This window comes from Corvus cornix, chromosome 18, assembly GCF_000738735.6.
Source record: "Corvus cornix cornix isolate S_Up_H32 chromosome 18, ASM73873v5, whole genome shotgun sequence".
NCBI lineage: Eukaryota > Metazoa > Chordata > Aves > Passeriformes > Corvidae > Corvus > Corvus cornix.
This window is the reverse complement of record NC_046347.1, coordinates 3,008,925-3,032,451: the sequence shown is the minus strand read 5'-3', so window position 1 is coordinate 3,032,451 and position 23,527 is coordinate 3,008,925. Positions and strand designations below refer to the sequence as shown.

Genomic DNA, 23,527 nt, shown 5'->3' with positions numbered 1-23,527 from the left:
CAGAGTGTTTGTATGAATTAAGTGCTTCAGACAGTCACTGCTCTCTTCCTTGAAGGGTGTTTTCAGCAGTGCTCTGTGAACAGGAAGGTGGCTGTGCTGGTGCCTGGCCAAGCCCAGCGTGGTAACATGTGCTGCTCAATGGGCATCATGTGAGTGTGGCAACTTTTTGCTTAGGCTCAGATTTGTTATGTCCTGTTTAGAGCTCTGTGCTGCTCAGTCTTAACTTTAGTGTCATTATTTCATTTGGTAGCCCCAGGTTTGCTTTAAAAAAAGGGGGAAAAAAGTTAATTACAGTGCCATTCTCCTTTCCAGGATTCCTCATTAGGCTGGAAGGGGGCAGGTGCTGTGAAGTACATTTGTAATAACCATATGAAATGGGAACTACTGCAATACACTCTGTAACCACCTCTTGTCTTGTGTAGGGAGAAAAGTTGTGATTGTGCTTTTTTTTCAGTGTGCCCCGTGCTGGATTGTTCCTTGCCAGTGATCATCAGCAAGGAGCAGTCAAACCTTGCTGGTTGTCCTCTGCCAGTCACTGGCAGTGTCAGATCTCACCAGTTCCAGCCTGGGCTGCAATAATTTTAAATAGCTTCTCTGTCTTTGCACGGGAAGGGAAGTGTCAGTTCTGCAGCACAAAGCAGAAGGAGGACACTTTGTGCCACGTTATCATTGGGCACTTCTGTAACTGGCGAGCCTTGTCCCTTTAGCACTTCACTGCAATATTTACAAACGTGTTGGAGAAGTTCACAGCACAAATAATCCAGACTGCTCTCAGCCTTAGTTAAGGTTTGTGTGTTGGGGTTTTTCCTGGTTTCTGTAGTGGTATCCAGCTTCTCAGCTGGTGAAATTGTCGTACAACAGGGAAATAGTGACACAGGGCACGGAATCAGAGATGGGGAGGTGTTTGACATCTCCAGCTTAGAAGAGGAAACAAGGATGCAAACTAGTGAGGATCAGGAGCAGGTCATTCCAGCGTGCACGAGGAAGGAGCTTGGCTTTCGCTGCTGTCAGAGGAGCAGGAGGGAGGTGAATGTGTCTCTAACACAAGAGAGGGGCGGGTGTAGCTGACAGAAAATGGAAGAGCAGTAATACAGGGTGGGGAGGCAGAGAAAAGGAAGAGATATTGAGCTTTGTGTTTTCAAAGTCAGGTGAGATACTGAAGATGATGAGGACCTGGCTAAGTGTGATTAGGTATTCAGCTTAACTTCCACATCTGAGAGCTCCCACTGCAGTTCTCCACAACTATTGTTTATCCTTCACCTGTGTCTTGATTTAAAACAAAACAAAGTGGAACTTTCAAAGAAATCCTAGGACATTAAACTCCCAACATCCATTAAAATTCAAATGTGCTTTGAGCACCAGATTTTTTTTTTTTTTGAGCTTTGGGCAATTCCACCCAAAATCAAATCAAGAAACACTTAAATCAAAGGGGGAAAGGGGGATCCTTTCTCATGGCAAACTGTTGGCTGCTGAAGGCTTTTGTGGCCTCTCAAATAGCAACACTCAAATAGTGTGTTCTTATTCTATTTCTTCTAAACCATTGGATAAAATGGAAAGATATGGGGAGAAATGCTGTTTCTCTGGAGAAGCCTTGTCTTTTTTTGTGTTATTTTTGTCTTTCTTTAATAGAATCGTGGGAAAGTTTCACCAACTTTACTCTCTGTATGCAAACTTCACCTTTCTTTTGATAGATTGTTTGCTGGGACATGTCTGATCTGTCTACAGGTGTTAGACATGAATATCTAAGTCAGATACTGTACAAAAAACTAGTAAAACATAACCTTGATGAAAGACTGCCAAACTTGTTTTGAGCTGCTTTGGAAAAAATGATGTAATTTACCTTTTTTACCATTAAAACAAATGTCCCACCCAGTTTTAGATTGCATCTGCAACTATTTTCAAGTTGTTTGGAAGTTAGAAAATGGAGTATTTCTTTTCATAGAAGGCTGCTGGACCTTTTCAAATATTTAACTTTTTTCCTTTTTAAAAAAATTGTTACTGAGAAAGGATGACATTACTCTGAGTTACTAATGTAATGAACCTGCTGGGCCTGGTCTTGTGCAGGCTCATGTAACCCACTGAGGTATTGCCTGTGTCTTAAGAAAGAAACCACTTTTAATAACTCATGGATTGACAAGACATGTGGTTTTAAACAAGCATACTGATTTTTTTTTTTTAATTGAAATTACACTTTTTTTTTTTTATGTTGTATTTAGACATTTTGAAGGTAGCAGATCATTATCTAGATAAGACTGACTTCAAGCACAACAGTGTTCCTTTGGTGAAGCTTTTTCTGAAATTAATTATTATTTAGCATAGAGATTTAAGTCACTCTGAGTCACAACTTGTTTTTAATGTTGGAAATATTGAAAATTTATAAGAATGTGACAGTCTTAATAGTGTTAAATATTTGAATGTCAGAATGTGCATTGGCCTTTTCAGAAAACAATTTGAAGCAGACAAAGCACTTAAGTTTAAATACATCTCTTTGCACGCTAAATATTACTAATCATTATCAGTTTTAACCTCCTTAAAGTAAAGAATAAGCCTGATGACATCTGGCTGGAATAAAAACCAGGCAGGGGTGAGTGTTGTTCCCTCAGTGTGATGTGAACTTTGTTTCATGGAATGGGGCTGGGGGGGACAGCTGTACGCACTCCTCATCCTCCCAAATTACGGTAAGTGCTCTGAGATCGTGGCTTTTGTTACTGTGAATTTTTGCTGGTGTTTTAACCTAGCTGATGTATTTATTGAAGCAAGTACTGCTGCAGCTCCTCTGACCCATCTCTGTCTCCCCAGGGTGCGCGAAGCTGCCATGAGCAGCTTGATGGAAGTGACGCTGCTGCTGGTGCAGAACGAGGCAGAGCTAATTAATGCCAACATGTATGTGATGTGCTCTTCCTCTTCTTATCCCTTAGAGCTACATTCCAGGCCATACAAGAACGCAGTGCTTGGACACTCTGTGCTTACTCCTTTATTGAGTGTGACAGAACTTTGACAGAAGTGCGTCAAGCCCACGCAGATGTGGAGGATGTTGCATCTAGTTTTCAGAGGGATTGACCTTGTTGAGACAACCTGGGTGGCAATCCCACCTTGGAAATAGAGCACAACTGTGGGATTTGGGCTAAACCTGCCACCTCTGTGGTGCTTCCCAGTGGAGTTCACTTCAATAGAAAGCAAACCTCCCCTCTTATCTGGAGCGTCACATCGTTAATTTGGGATGTGATCATGTTAGCATGAGTTTGTATTTGTTTCTTTGCAGAATTATTAGTCACCCCAAGACAGGAAATAAAGAAAAATACACCGAGCTCCTGATTTTTAATTTCATGATACGGTACTCCTAATAATAAAAAAAATTAATAATAATTACCATTTTTTAAGCATAGCTTGAGCTGCAGTAGAACTTTCCTCATAGTGGTATTGGTCTGTGGACAGGGTGTGCCAATGGTTAGGTGAACATATATGTGGTTTGGGTTTTAATTAAAAATTCCCAGATGGTGAAGGACCCTTAGAAGGGAAGGACTGGATTCTCTAAGAATACATGGCTCACTAGTGCCCCTTCTCAGGGGCTTCCTCCTCTTGATCTGTTGTATACACAGGTTGTCCACATGGAACTTAGAAAAGCATTCCTGCCAGCTGGATTCTGTTTTCTAAATATTCTGGGCCTTGGTGTAACTGCAGGAATTTTAGCTGGTTTTACTGTCATTAGTGGCCCTTTCTGAAGGGGTAAAGGGCCTTGTGGGACACAGTACTGTAGCTGAGAGTTTAGTTATGAACATAAGCAAAATAGGATATTGTTAAAAACTAGCCAGAATCGAGGAAGTGATTTATTTGGGATGTATGAGATATAGGAGAGACCTTGTCCTCTGCTACCTATGCAGTTTTCCACTTCAAAATGTGCTTTTCTCAAAGTTCCTGCTCTATTTCCATCTGAAATGTAACAGTTCAGCCAAGCCATAAGCACTTCATTATCTTTTTGGACAAAAGGTGAGGCAATATGTGTAAAAGGTGGATAAAATACTCAGTAACATTATTGTCATGCTGGTTTTTGATTAAATGATCTGTGGAAGATAAAGCCTCAAGATTCTGTCAACATGTGGATGTCTTAAATCACTTTTATGTTCATTCTGAAGAGTTAAACCAGAACACTTTCCTAGCAGGATCATTCTTATTTATTTAACTGAAACAATTTAAATCTAAATACACATTCTACTGCTTAAATTTTCTGATTAATTGTTTTCTTCTCTATAGGTGCAAGCAGATTATGTGCTGGCTGGCTCAACAGTCAGCTGAAAAAATAGATAAATTTCGAGCTCATGCAGGATCTGTGTTCCTTACTCTTCTGCATTTTGACCATCCTCCAGTTCCACACATCCCTCATCGAGAAGAGCTAGAGAGGATATTTCCAAGGTAAGGTATTGAAAAATATCCTGAACCAATGAAAGTAAAAGATAAATGCACACAGTTACACCTAAACCAAGCAACCTGATGTAATTTTTGCACCCAAATGCCCAATATATGTATGGAGGAATATTTGGTGCTGTTTGTCAGGATTTTATTGAATTGTCCTATGAATGTGCATGAACACATTTTTTCCTCACCTGGAAAACACTGCTTGATCATAATGATAGTTTTTAACAAATTGTTTTAACCAAGCTCGAGTTGCAGTAGTTTTCCAAGATGGACTTTCTAGTTAAAGCAAGAGTGAGAGCAACTCATTCCTGAATGGTGATTATGATACCTGATGGCAGTGAGGAACATCCAGCTCGTGTTTGGGAGAACCTCAGCCTGCTGTGACTCCAAGTGCTCTGTCTGCAAGGCTGCTGATCATCAGTGCTGGGGTGTTTCCTGGGCTAACTCTGTCTTTGCATCAGTTGTTGAGTAGCTGGTGGTGGGAGAGAACACAGAATGAAACTCCAGAAAGAAACTTGTTTCCTGAATGTAGACAAAAGTGTCTGGGAAAAGGAAACTGCAGTTCAAATCTTACCTGGATCAGCACAAGGATTTGAAGATTCCTTCACTTTACTGGCAGTGCCTGAAGCTTTGATTTGTACTTGCCCCATATGCTCAAACACCAATGTTTAATTTGATATTTAGGTAATTCAGAGACCACCCTCACTGTTTTGGAGGAGCAGTGTGGGGAGAAGAAAAGCAGTGCACCCATGCAAGATGATTCTTTACCTTCCCCTTTCAGGTCAGAGAAGGAGACACTGAACTGGAACGCGGCGTCGGAAGCTTTCCCTCGGATTACGCAGCTCCTGGGCTTGCCAGCCTACCAGTACTACGTGCTGCTGGGGCTCTCTGTGTCTGTGGGGGGACTGACAGAGACCACGGTGAGAGCACCAGTTGTGCTTTGAAGTCTGCTGGGCTTCTTGGTTTTCATTTTAAAAGTGTAATTGTCTTGACTTGCTGAGCGTGCAGGGAACAAGGAGTGAGGGCGCTTTGTTTCTCCTTTGCTGGCCTGGCAGAACCTGAGAGTTCCAGCCCACAGCTCCCAGCCCTGTGGTGACCCTCCCAGCTGGGATCAGCAGCAGAGCACCTCAGCTCAGGGCAAGGGGATTGCTCTTCTCACAAGGGGTTGAAAGCCAATTCATTTGTCACCTGCTGCAAGGTGTTAGTTGTCAATAGGTGTTAACAGTATACACAGGCTTCTTGGTTTTCAGTATTTTTGATAGACTTTCTACTAAAATACCAGTGAGATGTCAGAAGTTCCATTACAAAGAAATACCATTCAAATGTCTGTCTCAATCCTCTGAGCTTTGCAATCGTTATTTCATTCTTCTGGCATGAACAATCTCTGTATCGCTGGCTTTGGCAGTCTGCTCTGCTGCCACATTTTTCCCTACTTTCTTATCATTTTAGTGTATCCTTCTGTCCTTATATTACTACCAACTTGCATAGGTAGTTTTAGAATTCTTGGTTTCCAGATATTTGGTTTACAACACTTTTTGATTTGTTGTGGCCAAAGATGTAAAATACAAGAAAACAACTGTTGGGGTAAGGACATGGTTCAATATGACACCGCAGAGAAATATCAAACCAGTAACAGAATATTTTAGACTGTCAGTTAAGTCTTTAAATCCCAGTGGTCCTGTAACAGGAGGAGGAGGAGGATGCTGTGAGTCAGCAACCCAACAGTGGTTAAGAGTGTTTCTAATTAAGATTTCCATCTCAAATTAAGAAAAGCAGTAGAAAAGTGAAAAGAGTTGAGAAACAGAGTTTTCGTGGAGGGGGAACAGCTCCTGCTGGGTCACAGGAAGAGTGAAAATCACCTGGAGCTTGTCTCCCATGGCTTCCACTTGTCAGTCACAACTTGCCCAAGTGATTTTTTTTTTTTTTTTGCTGGTGCTGTGGGTTCTGCTCTTGGGATCAAGAGACGTCTGTGAGCCTTTGGGTCTGATGGAGCAGAATACTCAGTGTCTGGTCAGTCTCTTGTATTTAAACCAATTCTGAGCATTTTAATGTTTCTAAAATGGCAACTAATTACATAGCAACGGCTATTTTAAAACTTTGAAAACATGTGTGTGTTGGTTTGTGACCGTAATTATCGGATAGACAATGTAACTCTTAACAGATTTCCTTAATAGCAAACATGCACATGAAATTCAGCTTTCAGTTAATTATAGGAGGCTCCACCAAAACCGAAGTTATTTATCCAAGTATAAAAAGGAGGAAGGTTTTGGAGAAACAGACACTCTGGCTGCTAGCTGGGGTCAGAGGAAAATCCTTATTCAATATTTAATTTTATATTTTTTTTTAAAGTCCTGGTTGCATTTAGTTATGAAAAGTGGGAGCAGTTCAGTTACGTGTAGCTCCCTTCCCTTGTTACCATCTGCCAGTGTGTTAAGGGAAACCTTCTGCACTGTTTTCAAACTGTGACTGTGAAATGTTAACTTCTCTGTGACCCTCCAGTTCTCTTTAACACTAAAGGCTTGTTCTGGCTAAAATAGTCTCAAGGGCTTTGGAAAGAAGATGACCTAATTCTCTTTTGAGTCAGCTGGAAAGGCAAGGGAGGGTACTTACACTTGGGAGTATATGTGTGTGGTGAATTACATTTAATATCTAAAATGTGATACAGAAATTAGAATTGATGTATCTTGCAATGTCTCGTGTTCCAACTACTCTGTCAAAGCCTGTAGCATTCTTTGCTGAATATCCACAGACAGGTTTAAAACATTAATAGAAAATTTTAAGAACATTCCTATTAAATCCATATGAAAGAAGCAGCTTTTTAAAGTCTTGGATGGAGGAAAAGGATTATTTTGAATGTATGTTCTTGCAGTGGTGTGTGTGTTTTTGTGACTTCCTTCTCTCATTTAAGAAATATCTGGGCATGTACATACATGGAAGTTAGAAAGAAGATTCTTGTATATACTGCGAGATAATCTGAGTTCAAATGTCAGTTTGTCTTGTAGTCATCTCAGGGAATGAACAGGAGAAAGGCTCTGTTGTAATTCCATGGTCAGTGGCTGTTTTGCTGCAGCTAAAATTGCTCTGCAGTATATTTAGCAAGAGTAGTTCTTTGTTTGGCTTTTTAAAGAGATTTTCTGGAACGAGCCGTGTGGGGTCTCTGAAGTGTTTTGGTGGCAGTGGGGCTGCTGGAAGAATTGTAGCTCAAGCATTGGAAGTAATCTGGAAAAACAGAAGATGTCATTCCCTGTGGGATTTGGCACTCTGCTCCATCGTCATGGTTCAAAGGGCACTTTCTCTGTGTAAAAGAATCTTCTAATTATACATCTGGCCCACAGTGATGCATATTTCTGATGGCTGCATAAAACCCCTCAGTCTGTGGAGATCAGGACTGCACAATGCTGCTCTTTCTCCAGTGCACAAACCCTGCAGTTGCAGGGGTCAGGATATAATTTTGATATAATTTCATTATTGTTGAACTACATTACATTCAAAATTTTGTTGAAGCACAGAATGTCCTGTGATTCCCCTTCCCCCCTAAAGAGTGAAAATTGCATTTTAAAATGGTATAGAAATTGTAAGTAAAGCCTTTAAAAAAAAAAAAGAGGAACAACATATTCTGAACTCTCAAACTTCCTCCCAGGCAATGCCAGAGCTGTGTTACTGGGTTAAATCTCACAAATAAAAATATTGGGATGTTAGTAGATGATATTCTAAAACATCTGGTTACTGAGACAAATTGTATGCAAATCAATGCATATTTGATGGAAGAAACAGGCCCAAAATCCTGTTTTCTTGGTTGACAGCTCTTGAGCAAAATACATTTGAGAATAATCCCAGGCATTCTTTTCTTAAAGAAAAAAATAGTGTGACTTATGATATTCCTACTTCGTGTAAAGTATCACTGCTGCAAAGTACAAACCAGAGCCCATGGATGTGCATCAGGCATCTTAATCACTGATGAGTAGCTGAGATTTTGGATGTAACGTGCTCTGTTACAAACTGGATGCCTAAGCTAATTCTGTTTGACCATATCAGTCCCACCTGCTGCCTCAAAACTGGTTTTAAAAGTACTCTGCCTCTGTTTTGCAGCAAGCTGACTGGGAATGGTTTCGTGAAGATTTGTGTAGACACCACGCCAGGTGCCTGCCCAGAGCTGCAAGTGCACCTCTGCTTACTGGAGCTGCATTTCCTTGTCCTTGTCCCCTGGTTCAGGAGGTTCAATCTTCAGGACTTGAATTCTGTCCTCAGGTGAACGGTGCCTTGGAGCGCTGTTCCCGTGTCGCTGCAGGATCTGCTCTTGGCTTCAGTGTGGGAGAGTCACGCCTTGGCAAACCCTGGTTTTGCTGTTTCATAAGAACAAGGTCATTCTCAGGCCTCCTCTTCAATTTGTATCCCAAGTTGTCCCAGTTCCAGCCCATTAACCTCCTAATTTCCTTTCCCAGTCCTTGTGGAACCCCAGGGAAAGGTAAATGTCGCGCGTTTGATGTAGTGTGAATTTGTGTTCTGCATAGATGGAGAAGACGTTTGGAAATATTCTTCTCTGCAAATACTCAGGAGCAGTTAAGATTATAGCTCAGATACCGAGGCTGGGACAAAAGGAGTTCACCTGAGGAGGAAATGGGGATTTAACCTGTTCATGTCATGTTCCCTTGTTATGCTGGAATTTCTTCCAGTACAGTTCCTATGCTCTATGCTCACTCTTTGGAAAATGCCCCATTTTTCAGTCTCCCAAGCAGTTACATGATGGATTATCCACACCTGTACTTTTGTATTGTTTAATTGCTTGCTGTCCTCATTCTCCAGTGTTTCTGGTATCCTGCTGCTCTGCCTTGGTTTGGCACAGCTCTGGAGCACCCCATCTGGAGCTGTGCTCGTTGCCCTTTTCTTTCATGCCCTTTCTTGCCTTTTCAAGTCATTTGGATCTGCAGGGAAAGCACTGAGTCATTCATCTTCCTTCAAAAAAGAAAATGGTGTGAGATCTGTGAGGTGTAGTTTAAGGGACAAAAGAAATAGGAGAGAAAATGACACCACCTAAGATTTTTTCCTGAGATGGGATTTCTTCTGCTTGTTGTTGATCTCTGCTTGTGGAAGGTGTTACTACAAAATATTTCTTCTTTATTTATAATAGTCTTAAATGCACAGATTGTTTCAAAGGGTAGAATATAATAATTAAGCAGGTTTTAAATTTTCAGGAAATCTCTCTTACAATTGTATATCCTGTGAAGACCTTTCAGTGGCAGGACCCAGTTTATACTGGGCACACTGGGACACACACCAGTGCTGCTTTTGGAGTTTGAAAGAACCACATTGGGTTCAGTTCAGTGTAGCTGCCTTGTACAGATTTTACTGAGATTTGGCTGTCATTTTGAAACTCAGAATAAACGAGTAATTTCTCCAAATTGCTTGACCTTTTTAAAGAAATATTTCTGTTCCTGCATTGCCCGGGATGTTTCAGTACAGAACAAAGTGTTAAGGTTGCAGATTGTGCTGCTTCCCAGGATTGCTGGGCTGTGCTGTTTGCAGGCTGAAGCTTCAGAAAAATAGTTGAGAGTTTTGAGCCAAGGCTAAAATGTTTGTTGTTCTTGTGTACTGATGCACCCATAGATGTTACTGATACCAGTTTGTTAGATAAAATGTTTAAATAGAGATTCTTCTAATTTGCTTTTGGGAAAACACTTGTGACGTTTCTCATACTCATCCAATATTTTATTTTCTTTCCTTGATGAAATGGTCAGACCTCTGAGGAAAGGGGAATCCCACAGAAGCTGAGCCTGCTCCCCTATCACATGGCAGGTCCGTGTGGGAGCAGCTGGCCTGGCAAGCACAGTGGCTCCTGAGGATTATGGAATCAGGGAGTGGTTTGGGCTGGAAGGGACCTTAAAACTCATCCTATTCCACCCCCTGCCATGGGCAGGGACACCTTCCACTATCCCAGGTTGCTCCAAGCCCCATCCAGCCTGGCCTTGGACACTTCCAGGGATGGGGCAGCCACAGCTGCTCTGGGCACCCTGTGCCAGGGCCTCCCCACCCTCCCAGGGAACGATTTCTTCCCAATATCCCATCTAAAGTGTGGGGAGCTGTTGAGTGATGCTGCAGCCTGTGATGGTTCATGGCCTGTGTGACCCCATGGACTGTGTCCAGCTGAGCCTTGAGCAGCAGCACTGACCCCTCCTCTGCCATCTTGCTAAGCTGGCTCATTAGCTTAATGCAGTTAAACCAGCAGTCATTATTTCTTTCTGAGCTGTGTGTAATTTTTAACCTGACTTTGCTGGTGGTTTGTGTGGCCCAAGAGCTTTTCTGCATGTTTCAGTTCCATCAGCTGTTTAATAAATACTTGGTGAAGTGCTGGTGTCCTCTTTCACCTTCAGAGTCATAACAGTATTAATATTTGAGGTGAAGCAGGGTGATCATAGCGGTTTGAGGATGTTTTATTTTGAGAGAAAGAAAGCAATGAACCTTTAATGTGGTCTTTTGTCCTGCAGTGGCAAACTTAAAAAGGAAAAAAGAAAAACAACCCAACTTGCCTTGAAAATGGGTTAGTGAAGGTAGAAGAGCCATGGTCCTGCTGGGTATTGTTACTGATTTATGCCCGTGGCTGCTGTTGGATGAGTGTTCCCAGTGCTGCTGTGCTCCTCAGCTGAGGGGGGACAAGGCAGTCTGTAGCCCGTGTTTGTGTGTGGCAGGAGGTTTTTCCTTGTCCTTCACTGGATGTTCCTTCTGTTGCAGCTCAGATACTCTGCCCAGAGCCTGTTTGACTACATGAAGAAAATCCAGAGTGATCCCAGTGCTTTGGAGAGTTTTTGTGAGACGCTGCTGAAGGTCTTTGAGGACAACCTGCGGAATGACCGGTAATGGACTTCCTTGACTTTTTTCCCTTTAACAGCTTCTGGAAGTCAAATGTGTGGCACATGTGCTGAAATCTGCCTAGATGGGAAGTGCCCAAGGCACATGGATTTGCTTTAATAGAGCTGTTTGGTACAGCAGGACTTGTGGTAAAATGTATAACCAAGGAGTGATGGCAAAATATTTTGTGTATTCAGGTTTTAAGATCATAGAATGGTTTGGGTTACAGGGGACTCAAAGCTCATCCCATTCCAGTCCCCTGTCATGGGCAGGGACACCTTCTGCTAAGGTTGGTCCAAGCCCCATCCTGGCCTTTGACACTTCCAGGGATGGGGCAGCCACAGCTTCTCTGGGCACCCTGTGCCAGGGCCTCCCCACCATCATAGGGAAGAATTTCTTCCCAATATCCCATCTAACCCTATTCTTTTTCAGTTTGAAACCATTCCCCCTTGTTCTATCACTATTGTATTTTTATTTTGTTTCTTTTCTCAAGTGTTGAAATGAAAACATAGCCATGGTCATTCCAGCTGACATGTGCTGGTTCATTTGGTGCTGATACAGTCTGTGGAATTAATATTTGGATTAATATTTTCTAATACTGTCAATTGTGTTTTCAGGACCCTGCAAATGTAAAGTGGGTGTGTTGTTAATTAGGTTTTTTCCTTTTGGCTGGCAAGGAATGTCCTGGTTCAGCCAACACACACAAGTTACTGAGCAACCCTCCTCTGTGTAAATCAGAGTTCTAATTTACGTACGTGTAGGTACATAGGAAGTTTCTTTCTTTGCTTCTGATTAAAAATAGTACATATCTGTATGCCAAGAAGTGTATTTACCTTGTTGAATCATTTTCTTTCCTCAGGGTGTCTGTACCTCTCCTGACAATGCTGGACCAGATGCTGGCGAATGGCTGTTTTGATATGTTCACTGAGCAGGAGAAGTAAGTTCCTGGAAGTCTCTTTGGTTTATTTCCCACTGGGCAACAGGGCTCTTAAATCTTGCCCTGCCTGCTGCTGGGTGGGTGCACAGGGCTCCAAGTGTGAGTCTATATTGCCATGCTTTAATTTTCCTGAAGTGGGACAAACAGCCTTGAAAGGGTTTGATGAAATCCTTGACTCTCATATCCATGTAGAAGTTTGTTACATGTTCATTGTTTGACAGCCAGGACATTAATCAAATGCAATTTGCATGTTTCACCTGGCATTCTTGGACCAGTATCAGATCTGTTCTTTCATTTTCCATTTCCTAAATCCCTGCTGGTTGGAGTACAGGTTGTGCTGTACTGGGAGCCTTAAGCACTGGCAGTGTGCCTGTGTGGTGCTGCAGAACCCTCTGTGCCTACCAGCTATGGTTCCCCTAGTCCCACTGCTTTGGTGGATGTGAATATCTCCAAAGATGTTAATTAAGATTCTGATAAGAATAATGAAGAAGACATGTCCCAGAAGAAGACATGTCTTCCACCCTGAGTTTGGTCTTGTGGAAAGTGTTCAGTTTGGGAACGGGTAAACATGAGTGAGATATTCCAGTGTGAAATCCTGGGTTTTTGCAGATGTTTCACAAAAGAGTGATTTTAATTTCAGTAATATTAAAATCTATTCCACAAGCTCTCCCAGGCAGCATCTTGGCACATCTGCAGGTGTTTACAGAATTGTGCAATGTGGATCCTGTAAGCACACAGGCTGGATTGGGAATCTATCGATTCAAGAATTGCTCGCAGCAGATAAATCTGAAGAGCCTTCATCATTCTAAAAGTTTTGATTGAGCTTACTCTTGTCTTGAAGTGTGGGTTTAGATAGTATTTCTTAAATTGCATTTGGCAGTTCCTGTTTGAATGGGAATTTAAAGTGAGTCAAAGACAGATGGAGTGAATATTACTTGTTCAGTTTGGTAGTCGTGCCAGTGATCTGGGGCTTCCACACAGGTTCCAGTCATCTGTGCTGGGAAAGGTGAGAGATTATGGGTGGAAATTCCAGTTAAAGTCTTGTCTCCCATGTCCCAGGTCACTGAACAGAAACCAAGTGGTAGCAGCAATGCCTTTGCTGTGCGAGTGACTCAGACTCAACCCTGTGGTGCCACTGTGATGCTTTGTGTAAAAAACCTGAAATAAAATCCAGGGCTATTAGGAGGGGAAATATTTTGAAGCTGATCCAGATGTATTTGCCTCCATTGACGAGGAAACTAAAAGAGAAAATTAATAATGAAGCAGCCAAGTGGATCATGCTCATGTCAAGAAACGCTGGCCTGGAGTGCAGAACTTGATACCATAGAGAGCCCAGGAAGGGCAGAGCTGGGGGGAGCTGGAAGACAGGTAAAAAGATGGAGAGTTTAGTTCCTGCATGTGTCAGATCTTGGTGATGCAGGTGCCTCCTGGTGCAGAGGTGACCATGGGTGAGTTCCTGGGGGTACAGCCAGGTGAATACCCAGGGCTCTGCCACGCTCTCTGTCTGTGGATGGGTGAGCCCAGAGTTACACTCAGTGTCCTTTGGGTGTAGTTAGGGATGGATACACTGATCTGGCTCCAAGGCCTGCCTGCCTGTGCTGTTGGGTGCCACCTACTCCTTTTTGAGTAGAAAAGTCTGACTTTGGGTCTGGTCTCTGGAATGGAACCATTTACTCCCTTTCCAGAGCAGCCTCCATAAAAATATGAGAAAGCACAGAGTGGGGGGGAAAATGGAGACACTGCTTGGTGGCATGAAAAGGCCACGTGTGCCTGCAGTGTCAGGTGGTTTTATGTAGAGAGTGTCTGAAATTAGAGAGCTGAGATACATGCCGTTTTTTTTTTTTTTTTTTTTTTTTTTTCCTTGGGATGTTCAGCTCCCATTTAATTTCCTTCCCTCATTTTTTCACCATGTTGGGCTGAATGGAGTTTTAGCAAGGGAATTGGGATGTAGGATGTCTGGCATCAGGATTATACCTAAACCAGCCACCAAACAGGCAATTGTTGCATTGTAAAAAAGTATTTGCAAATGCATTTTGAAGTTTGAAATGGAAACTGTGCACTCTCCCACCCATTTGTTTTCTAATAAAACATCAGCAGTCCAGAATGGGTAATATCCAACAGTGCTTAATTTAACCAGGATTAGGAGCAGGATCAGTTTGACCCTTGTTGAGTGCTCCAGGTAAAACCAGTTGCCACAGGGTGTCACTCCTGCCTTGCACAGGTTGCCAGGCATATTCCTTCACACCCTACAGCTCCTACAGTTTAGAATATAAAGCTCAGTATTTCTGGTGTAGGTTTGCAGCTGAATCTCAGTGTTTGGGAAGCTCTGTGTGGCTGGGGTGTGGTCTCTGTGCAAAAGGACAAGTGAGCCCCTGGGTGTTCCTGCTCCACTGTGGTGGTTTGAGTGCTCATACTCAAGGGAGGTAGATTTGCTGTGTGTGGAACTGGCCAGCAGGGATGAGGAGTGTGGGGTAAATACCTGTCCTGTGGGGTTGGAAATGAATCAGCTTCAGTGTCACCAGGGTCATCAAAAGGCTTTCAGAACTGGCTCCTCTGCTGTGCTTGGCTTAGGGAAGAGAACAGCTGTCTGGAATATTCCAGGCTGTTATTTCCTACCTGTCTGAAGGTGACATAAACCTGCTTGGCCAGCATGAGAGGTTCCCCCTCCCTTGTGCTGACAGGAATGGTTTGTATCACTACACAAAGAATGGTGCTGGGGAACTGTTCTGGGTTAAAAGTGCCCTTCTCCCACTCAGCTTGAGGTGTTTCCTCAGTCTCACAAGTTGTGCCAAGATAGGAAGGGAAGGGAGGGAAGTGGGTTGCTCTTGGCAGCAGGGCAGGTGGGTGCTGGGCTGAAGTGTTGGTGATGCTGCAGCATCACTGACCTGCTGCTCCCCCTGCCCCGTGTGCCCTCCCACCAAACAGGGCAGCAGAGGCCTCAGCTCTGTGGTCACACAGCCCAAACCCTCCTGATTCCATCCCAGAGGACAGTGGAGCTGCTCTTGTGACAGTGTAGGGAGTGTTTGTGGGCTGGGGACTGCAGGAGGCAGCGGGCACACCTTGGAACGGAGCTCTCAGAAATGCAGCAGTGCAGACTGGGCTGGTGTAAACTCACCAGTGGCTTCTCTTAAAGCACAGAGGTGGTGGTGGGACAAGGACAGGGAGGACAGATGAGAGCAAACCGAGGCCACTGGCAAAGCTGGCACTGGAGTGTCACTGCTTGCAGCTCCTGTGGCTGCAGGGTCCTGCTGCTCCAGTGGGTGAGGGATCACCAGTGGTGCTGGGGCTGCCCAGAGCCCTGTGGATTGCTGGCTCCTCAGAAGCGTGGTAAGATGGGTCTAATACTCAGTGCCATGTAAACAGAACAGCCTTGGAAAGACAATTCAGGATCTAGTGCTTTCTGGGGTAGTAAGTAGCATTTCTCTCTTGAGTGTGTGTAGTTTACACGTTCAACAGAAGCACCCATGTATTCTGTTTTTTCTGGTGATCTTGCAGTGCTTTAAGAAAGTGTGTATCCTCACTGATCTCCAGCTGATGGTTTCCATGTATCCATGCTCCTGCAGATTATTTTTCTAAGTGATTTCACTGCTCTTGCATAACCAGCCATAAAGCAGAGAGCTGCCAGTGGCTGTTGCAGGGCGATGGCAGTGGCACTGCTGAGACCCAGCTCAGCTGCAGGAGGGACACCAGCACCTCTGGCAGTGCCACGTGTGCCCCTTTACAGACTGCAGAGAGACTTCAGACTGATCCCCTTTCCCCAGTGCTGATGCTGTTCCTGCTGGCACAGTGCCCACACAGGAGAAGGAATTTTCTCAATTTCCTTTACAGAGGCCAAGCTATTTGAGATCACACATAGGTTAGGTTTGGTTATTACAAATGTAGAGTTGGCAACCAACAGAAAGGAAAGTGCATCTGTTTTAAACACAAAATGCTGCTCATGAGGTTCCATGTTTTAAATTTATTCCAGATGCTCTTGTTCCAATTGGTCTCTTTGTTGCTCCCCTTCTCAGCGATGTCCCTGCTGTTCAACCAGTTTAAATCTCACCTAATTCACTGTATTGCCTGGCCTGTGCTGAGAGCCAGGCATGCACTGCAGGGATTGTAATCAGCTGTTTACACAGGGTCTTTGTGTAATTGGGGTGGGAGGAGGAGAAATTCCACCAAGGTAAGACAAAACAAACCTCAACATTCAGAGAGCTCTTCCCTCACCAACCCAGACGAATCCATGTCTGTAGACACACACAGACTCATTCATACAGATGTCTGTTGTTCCCACCAGGTGGAGGATCCTTTACCTTGATTTACCCTGGTTTGTTGTTCAGTTTTTTTGACCAGGTCACTGTTTGCCAGTACGTGCCAGGATTTTGTTAAGAATTTTTCAGAAGTCATTAGAAACCACTAACTCTTGTGTGGAAAACTCTACAGACAAGGCACATTGCCTTGACAAAACATCTTGGCACTCCTATAAACATCTTATTTTAAATGTTCTGCCCTTCAACAGATGACAGTATCCAGCTTTCTTCAGTTGGTTTTATCCATAGCTTTGAATTGTGCTAGCAAAAAATGAATGTTACTATTTTTGCTTTCTGCTTTCCATACACAGTGCAGTGAGGTTTCCAAAACATGCAGCCTAGAAGTAATTGTGCTCACTAGACAAATATGAAATAGTTTCTTTAGCATCTATGGCACTTCAGCCCTGAGTGTAGCAAGTAAAAGATTAAATAATTTGAACTGAAATAAAAGCATTAGTCCCTCTTTCCTTCTCTTTAATAGATCCTTGGAATAACTAACAGTACTTGTGTTTGTGTGAGTGTCTGGGAAAGAGCTGTGAGAATCACGTTTCCCAGACTGTGTGGAAAAAGAAAAGAATTTGCTAAATATATTTAAAGATGGCTTCATGGCTTGTACACGTAATGGAACTGTAAGCCCTGTGTTTAATTACGTTGTCTGGAATCACTGAAGGAATCTGGGCTGTGAAATGGTGGAGTAGTTAAGAACAACATTCGTCCCCTTTTATGTAAAGTTTGGTTGGAGACCTTAGGGAATGACCATGACACACAGACTGAGTAACTTTTATTTGGCTGTAGGATAATGTCATTCCTGACATAGTATTTCTGATCATACCACACTGTTTAAACACAAGCCATGGCAACCCAGTTACCCTGCATGCACTGAACCTGCTTGGCTAAAAGGAGTTCACTCCTCAGCACACAGACAGTAGCAATGTAAATAATTAATAATAATAATTTCTTCCCTCCCTTGTTAAAAAATGAAAGGCCCAGGAACCTGGTTGCCAAACTCTCCTGAGCTGCTGGGGGGAAGCACAAACCACCCTGCAGTGTGTCTTTCCTTGCCTTGCAATGTTAGGTTGGCATCCTGACAGCCATGTCTTTGAAATTCTGCTGAAACCTACTGCTCATCTTTTTTTCTTTCCCATTTTCAGCCATCCCTTCCCAGTGAAGTTGTTCACCCTCTGTAGAGAAGAGATCAAAAGATCCAAAGACATCCGGAAGCTTCGCTCCAGCATAGGAGTGTGAGTTAATGAAATCAATCCTTTCTCCTAGAAAGTGAAGAATATTTAACTTGCCAGATGTAAGTTAGGTCTGGTTTATGTGGAATTTAAATGGGAAATACACACGAACACATGTGACTGAAGGTTGTCAGAGTCTCATAGTTCTGGATGGTTGAAGTGAAACATACCATCCGATAAAACTGAACAACTTTTAAGATTTTTATATTCCTGAAGATGCTTAAAGGGAATAATTTGCTTTTTCTTTGTAGAGAGCACAGCTTCCCCTCCCTGCTTTTTTCCCAATGTACATCTTCATCCTGGTCCTCAAAATGTACTTGTGCAGTTATAACACAAGATCTGCTTTTTTCTGGTATTTTCTAGGTTTTGTGGCCTGATTCAATTTCAAGGAGACATGAGAGAGAAAGTTTTCTTCCAGTTGTTTCTCCTCCTTTGCCATCCCTTTCCTGTAGTAAGTACTGAAGACTTTGCATATTATCAACACTATTCTTTACAATACTTTACAAATGAAAAATAATTTAAAGTGTATTAAAGCAGCATTCTCTTCACCAGGTATTAATGTATAGAACAGACTTTATTTCTCAAGGATCTGCTCTCTGCAGTGCTGCCTTCTGACCCAGGCTGCTGGCTGCCTGCCATGTGCCTGGCTGTGCCACATGTGCTGCCCTTCCACCTCCTGGCCTTACTGGTTAAACTGGGAGCACTGCAGGTGCCTCAGTCATTTGTTTCTGGGAAGACCTGTTCATCATTCAGTGCTGAAAGCTCCAACCAGAGAAGTTACTGTCAGTTCTGTGACATTTCTGAGAGCAGCAACACGGGAGTAGGGCTGGTTCAAGAAAAACAAAGCTTTTTTGCCAGGTGTGACAAAAGCTGGTGCAGTGCAGGAAAGTTTAGCAGACTTCTTACTTTTTTCCTGTAACTAACAGGACACAAAAATCTGAATATGTACAAGAGATCATATGTATGATGAGATTATTTTAGTCCTTTAAAATCTGTGTTGACTTAGGAAGGCTTGGAATTAGGTTTTTTTCATTGCACAAAACCTGGGGGCCCTGACTCTGCAAAGTTCGGTACTTCAGGTTTCTGTTCCATTTCCGTGTTGTGTGTACTTGCTCCATGGGGAATCCTTTGCTGCAGGGACAGGATGTAAGAAATGGAGAGAGATCTTTTCAGTTCCGTGGTTTATTGGTATTTTAACATCACAAATGTGTTTCGTTTTTTACAGATGGCTCAATTTGCTTTGGCACTGCTAGTCCAGAAATAACCCTGTAATTCCTTTGCCTTCCTTTGGCCAAGTTGGGCCCTTTCAAGTTGGGCCAGTCTCACATGTTTGAATTCATTCTCTGTGAGGGACAGAGGTGTGGCCTTCCAAAAGTGAAATACTGCACTGAGTGTAGGAGCAGGAATTCCATGAGGTGCCCACACGAGGTCCCTTCCTGCAGGAAATCCCTGTCAGAGGCAGGAGTGGGCTCAGTGTCCACCACAGCAGCCAGTATGAGGGACCAGTACCAGTAACAGCACTGGGCTCTTCCCTATGGATCAGAGCACCCAAAGGAGGCCACAAGGATGGTGAAGGGCCTTGAGGAGAAGCCGTGTGAGGAGCAGCTGAGGGCACTTGGCCTGTTCAGCTGCAGGAGACTGAGGGGAGAGCTCATCGCAGTTACAGCTTCCTTGTGAGAGGAAGAGGAGGGGCAGACACTGATCTCTCCTGTGTGGGGACCAGTGACAGGACTTGGGGAATGGCTTGAAGTTGTGTCAGGGGAGGTTTGGGTTGGATTTCAGGAAAAGGTTCCTCCCTCAGAGTGTGCTTGGGCACTGAACAGGGAATGGTCACAGCCCGAAGGCTGCTTTGGACAACACTCCCAGGCACAGAGTGTGACTCTTGGGGATGGTCCTGTGCAGGGCCAGGAGCTGGACTCGATGGTCCTGGTGGGTCCCTTCCAGCTCAGCAGCCTGGGTGGCTCTGGCTGGCTCCTGACTGTGGCTCTGGCCCTCCCCACAGATCCGGAAGACGACGGCCAGCCAGGTGTACGAGATGCTGCTCACCTACGGTGACGTGGTGGACCCGGCCATCGTGGAGCAGGCCATGACCATCCTCAGTGACACCAACTGGTGCGTGCAGTGGGAGCTGAGATAAATGTTAACATTCATTGGAGTTAACAAAATTCAATGCCTTTGAAAGCTGGGGGGCAGGAAGCCGTAAGAAGTGATACCGTAGGTTCAGCTCTTTATTGCTTCCAGGCCACAAAAGCACTGCTGCTAGGAATTCCTCTGTTCTAAAGAGCTCTCCAGGATACTGTCCCACTGGAAGGGGGATGTATAAAATCACCATTAGATAAAGTAAAATACCCATATTTTTCTAACAACATAAAAAGGGAGGAAATCTTGGAAGTTTTCCATGAACCAGAGATTGGGCCTGTGCAAACAGTCAAACTTCAACTGCACAGACAGTTTCTTGGCATTTATGAGCACTGGCAGGATTTGGGGAAAGGAAGGATCTCTGCAAGCTGGAAAACAACAGAATTAGCAGAACAGCTCAAATCTCCCATGAAATGTAATTACCCAACGTGCTACAAGTGTTGTATTCAAGCAAAGATTTGGAATTGGAGCAGTTTAGATGTTTCCCAGGCATAGGATGGCCTGAATTGAACAACCACTTCATAGAATGTAATTCATGTTTTACCTACTCTTACCTGTACTGTTTGCTTCTTCTGAGGGCAGGGGAAGAGGGTCCTGATCTCCCTGAGCATGATCCAGTGACTTTTAGAGCAAAGGAATCATTCCATTAGCACTGCTGCAGTGACAAGAGCAGGGAAACAGGATTTTGGCACTGGATTTTCCCCTTTCTGCAAATTCTAGCATTGTGCATTATCAGCACCTGGGGAGGTTGATAAAAGGCTGCATGCCTGGGAGATTTGAGGAAATACAGAGTTTTAATAATTAGTTTATTAGTTTTGCTGCCTTGTTAAACATTTTTCCTTGTCATAAACCTGGGTCATGGGGCATCTGCCACAAACAGCAGTCACAGAGAACAGACAAATGTAGAAAAAGATATAATTTATTTAGCATTATATTAATTGGCTTTTTGTCTTCATTGACATTTCATGGAAATAAATTTATCCTAGACACGCTCAAAGAACAAAAACACCTTAAGGCTGGGTGACAGAGTTGCAGGCTGACTTCTATGTACTTTCCAGTTTATTTCTATGCTTGAGCTTAAATAACTTGATATTTGTGAAAAGAAAGCTAAGTTTATCATTATGAGGGGCGGCAGCTGCTCTTTTTGTGAATTTTCCAGTGCAAAATTAGAATGAGAGTCTCAGCTTTGAAGGAGTGGTTACCAGCAATTCTGCCTGTGGTTACAATTCCTTGTTTAACTGCACGTGGAAGTTTAGGATTGTGTTGGGTGTGAGTCAGTGCATTTAAGAGCAGGCTTGCTCAGGAATTGCATAAAGAATTTGTTAACAGACCCTGTGGAACAGGATGAGCTGAGTGCTGTCACCAAGGGATGATTCCAGGGCCAATATTCACAGTGGTACAGGGAAAGCAGTGGCAGTTCAGCTCTCTCAGAAACAACTGGGTTACTAAATCAAAGCAAAATCCTTGCCCAGGAAAACACTCCAGAAAAATAAATACTCTGTTTTCACCCTGTTTCTGTTTTCATTTTTAGGGTGTGCCTGGCTCATTCTGGCTTGGAGCAAGCCCTGTGTACCCTGCTGCACTATGGCCATTGCTCTGAGATGAAAGACAAAGAGCTCATTTACTTAAAACTTAATTGTTTTATCTTGGTAGATTTGAGCTGTTTACAGAGGAAGAGATTTGAAGTTGTTGCTGAGTGTCAGAACGAGCTGCTTGTTTTCCTCAAGCTCTCTCAGTGCTAAAATAATTCTGAATTACCCCTAAGTATTAGCAGCAGGAAGCCAAATGAGAATTTGAAGGAATATGGTAATTACTGGGATAGATATATTTTCCTTGTTGGGACTACAGAGACTTTATCATAGAATTGTGTCATGCAGAGTTCAAACAAATTATAAATAATCCATTTTGTTTAGCCACAGGAAAGTTTGCAGTAGTAAATAAGACAAATTGTTCAAGGTGTGAAAAAAAACAAAGTTCAAGTTATTTCTAACCTGCCCTTTTTTGCTTTTTATCTATAGAGGGGATGGGACAGTCTTCTCCAAATCCAGTAACTTCAGAGAATAAATTAAGTGAACCTCTAATGAAAAGGGTTGTACAAAGAAGTGGGTTTTTTTAATATAAAACTCTATAAAAGAATAGTCTTGGACATTTTAATAGCAACTGGTTACCTGTGGCAGATCTGGTGTGTATTTATGGTTTATCTGGCTTAGGATGGTACAAAAATGGTCCAGTAGTCTTCAAATGTGACCCAGCAAAAACTCCTGCAATTTGAAATATGCTGAAAGGACACCCCCATTGTGCTGCAGAGTGCATGGATCACTTAAGGAGTTGTAAGGATGTGTCTGAATTAACTGGAACCAACCTTTCCTCTCCCAGGGAAGCAGAACTGCCTGTGGTGAGAGAGAGACGCAACTGCCTCTGTGACCTCATGAAAGTGCCCAGACCCCAGCTGGTGCCCAAGGTGAGGTGGGAATGAGCTCCAGGGGGTGGTTTGTTCATGGAGGTGTCTGTGAGGATGTTCCCAGCCAGCTGCAGAACACGTGGGGTGGCTGGAGCTGCTGCCTGAGGCCCTTCCAGCCTGGTTCCGGAGAGCATTCCAGGCTGGCAGCGCCACATTCCAGACACAGATGTGCAGCCACTGCTCCTCTGCCCTTCCTGGGGAAAGACAGAAACTTCTCAATTTCAACAGCAAGATGATGACATGAGGTGGTGTGCAAACCACAGGATTGCAGCACTGCCTCTGTGGATGAATAGGATTAAAAAAACCATAAAGTGTGTGTATATATATTAAAAAAATGTACATTTTTATATGTTTTTGTTATGTTTTATATGTTATATTGTTGTACCTATCTGATATATATAAAAAGTATACAAAAGAACCCATGCACAGGGAGACACATGACACATCCAGCTGTAGGTCCCACATGGTTCCAGTGCAGATAGTGTGGACTTGCCCACCAGCCCCGTGTTTCAGAATTTCAGAGCTTTCTAGAAGAAGTTTTTTAGTGTTTTAAAGAATATGTGTTACTGTGTATGTATAAATATTTATCTTCCTTTATAGACTCATACTTAAGACATCTATGAGTACCCTTCAAAGACCTCCTGCTGCCCCATAGCAGTTTCTTTATCCATTTTGCAGTTTTTACCATCTGCTTTTAGTACAATTTTAAGAAACCTCAGCTAACATTTTTATAATTCTGCAAAACAAGAGCCTGAACCTCCTGCCCAGACAAGGAATTGTTTTTAGAACAAAAACTTTTAGAGGTTGCTTTTAAAGGTCTTCTAATCAAGTAATAGAAAGGTTATGCTCAAAATAAGAGATCTTACAAGGTAAACTCTTTGATCTCAAAAAACCCCTTATTTTAATCCTTTATTATTGAAGGCTGGAGAATACTGATACTTCAGGAGCAAACTGTCTCTAGGGTAAACAAAATAGTAAGAAATATCCAAATACACATCTAGGTATCCCTGATGGAGCTTGTACAGGTGCAGTCTGGATGTTCTGTGCTCAGTTTGGAACTTTATCTCTTGCTCCCGTGTAACTTCCAGCACAGAGCTGAGCCTGCAGCTGCTGTGCCAAGCTCATGGTGCCACTGAAGAGGAGAGGTTCTCCCAGCTGTGCCCATGTCCCCAGTGCTGCTCCCACCAGTGCCCAGCACTCAGCT

The 23,527-nt window shown here is 43.3% G+C and overlaps 2 protein-coding genes across 9 annotated transcripts in view; one reads left to right on the top strand and one right to left on the bottom strand.

The window, feature by feature from the left end:
• Positions 1-23,527, top strand: part of TBCD (tubulin folding cofactor D) — a 114,620-nt gene that overhangs the window by 90,484 nt on the left and 609 nt on the right. The window contains exons 31-39 of the mRNA XM_039561998.1: positions 2,800-2,883; positions 4,252-4,410; positions 5,195-5,333; positions 11,140-11,261; positions 12,116-12,193; positions 17,637-17,726; positions 18,087-18,174; positions 19,726-19,835; positions 22,239-22,323. Of these exons, the coding sequence (XP_039417932.1) occupies positions 2,800-2,883; positions 4,252-4,410; positions 5,195-5,333; positions 11,140-11,261; positions 12,116-12,193; positions 17,637-17,726; positions 18,087-18,174; positions 19,726-19,835; positions 22,239-22,323 (955 nt within the window). The remainder of the gene's footprint in view (positions 1-2,799; positions 2,884-4,251; positions 4,411-5,194; positions 5,334-11,139; positions 11,262-12,115; positions 12,194-17,636; positions 17,727-18,086; positions 18,175-19,725; positions 19,836-22,238; positions 22,324-23,527) is intronic.
• Positions 19,829-23,527, bottom strand: part of B3GNTL1 (UDP-GlcNAc:betaGal beta-1,3-N-acetylglucosaminyltransferase like 1) — a 107,063-nt gene continuing 103,364 nt past the window's right edge. For 7 of the 8 annotated variants that reach the window (XM_039561999.1, XM_039562003.1, XM_039562004.1 and 4 more), the window contains one exon: positions 20,764-22,517. The gene's annotated coding sequence lies outside the window, so the exon portion shown is untranslated. Of the gene's footprint in view, positions 20,518-20,763; positions 22,518-23,527 lie in introns of those variants that run through there. The other variant, XM_039562000.1, reaches the window with a different exon arrangement.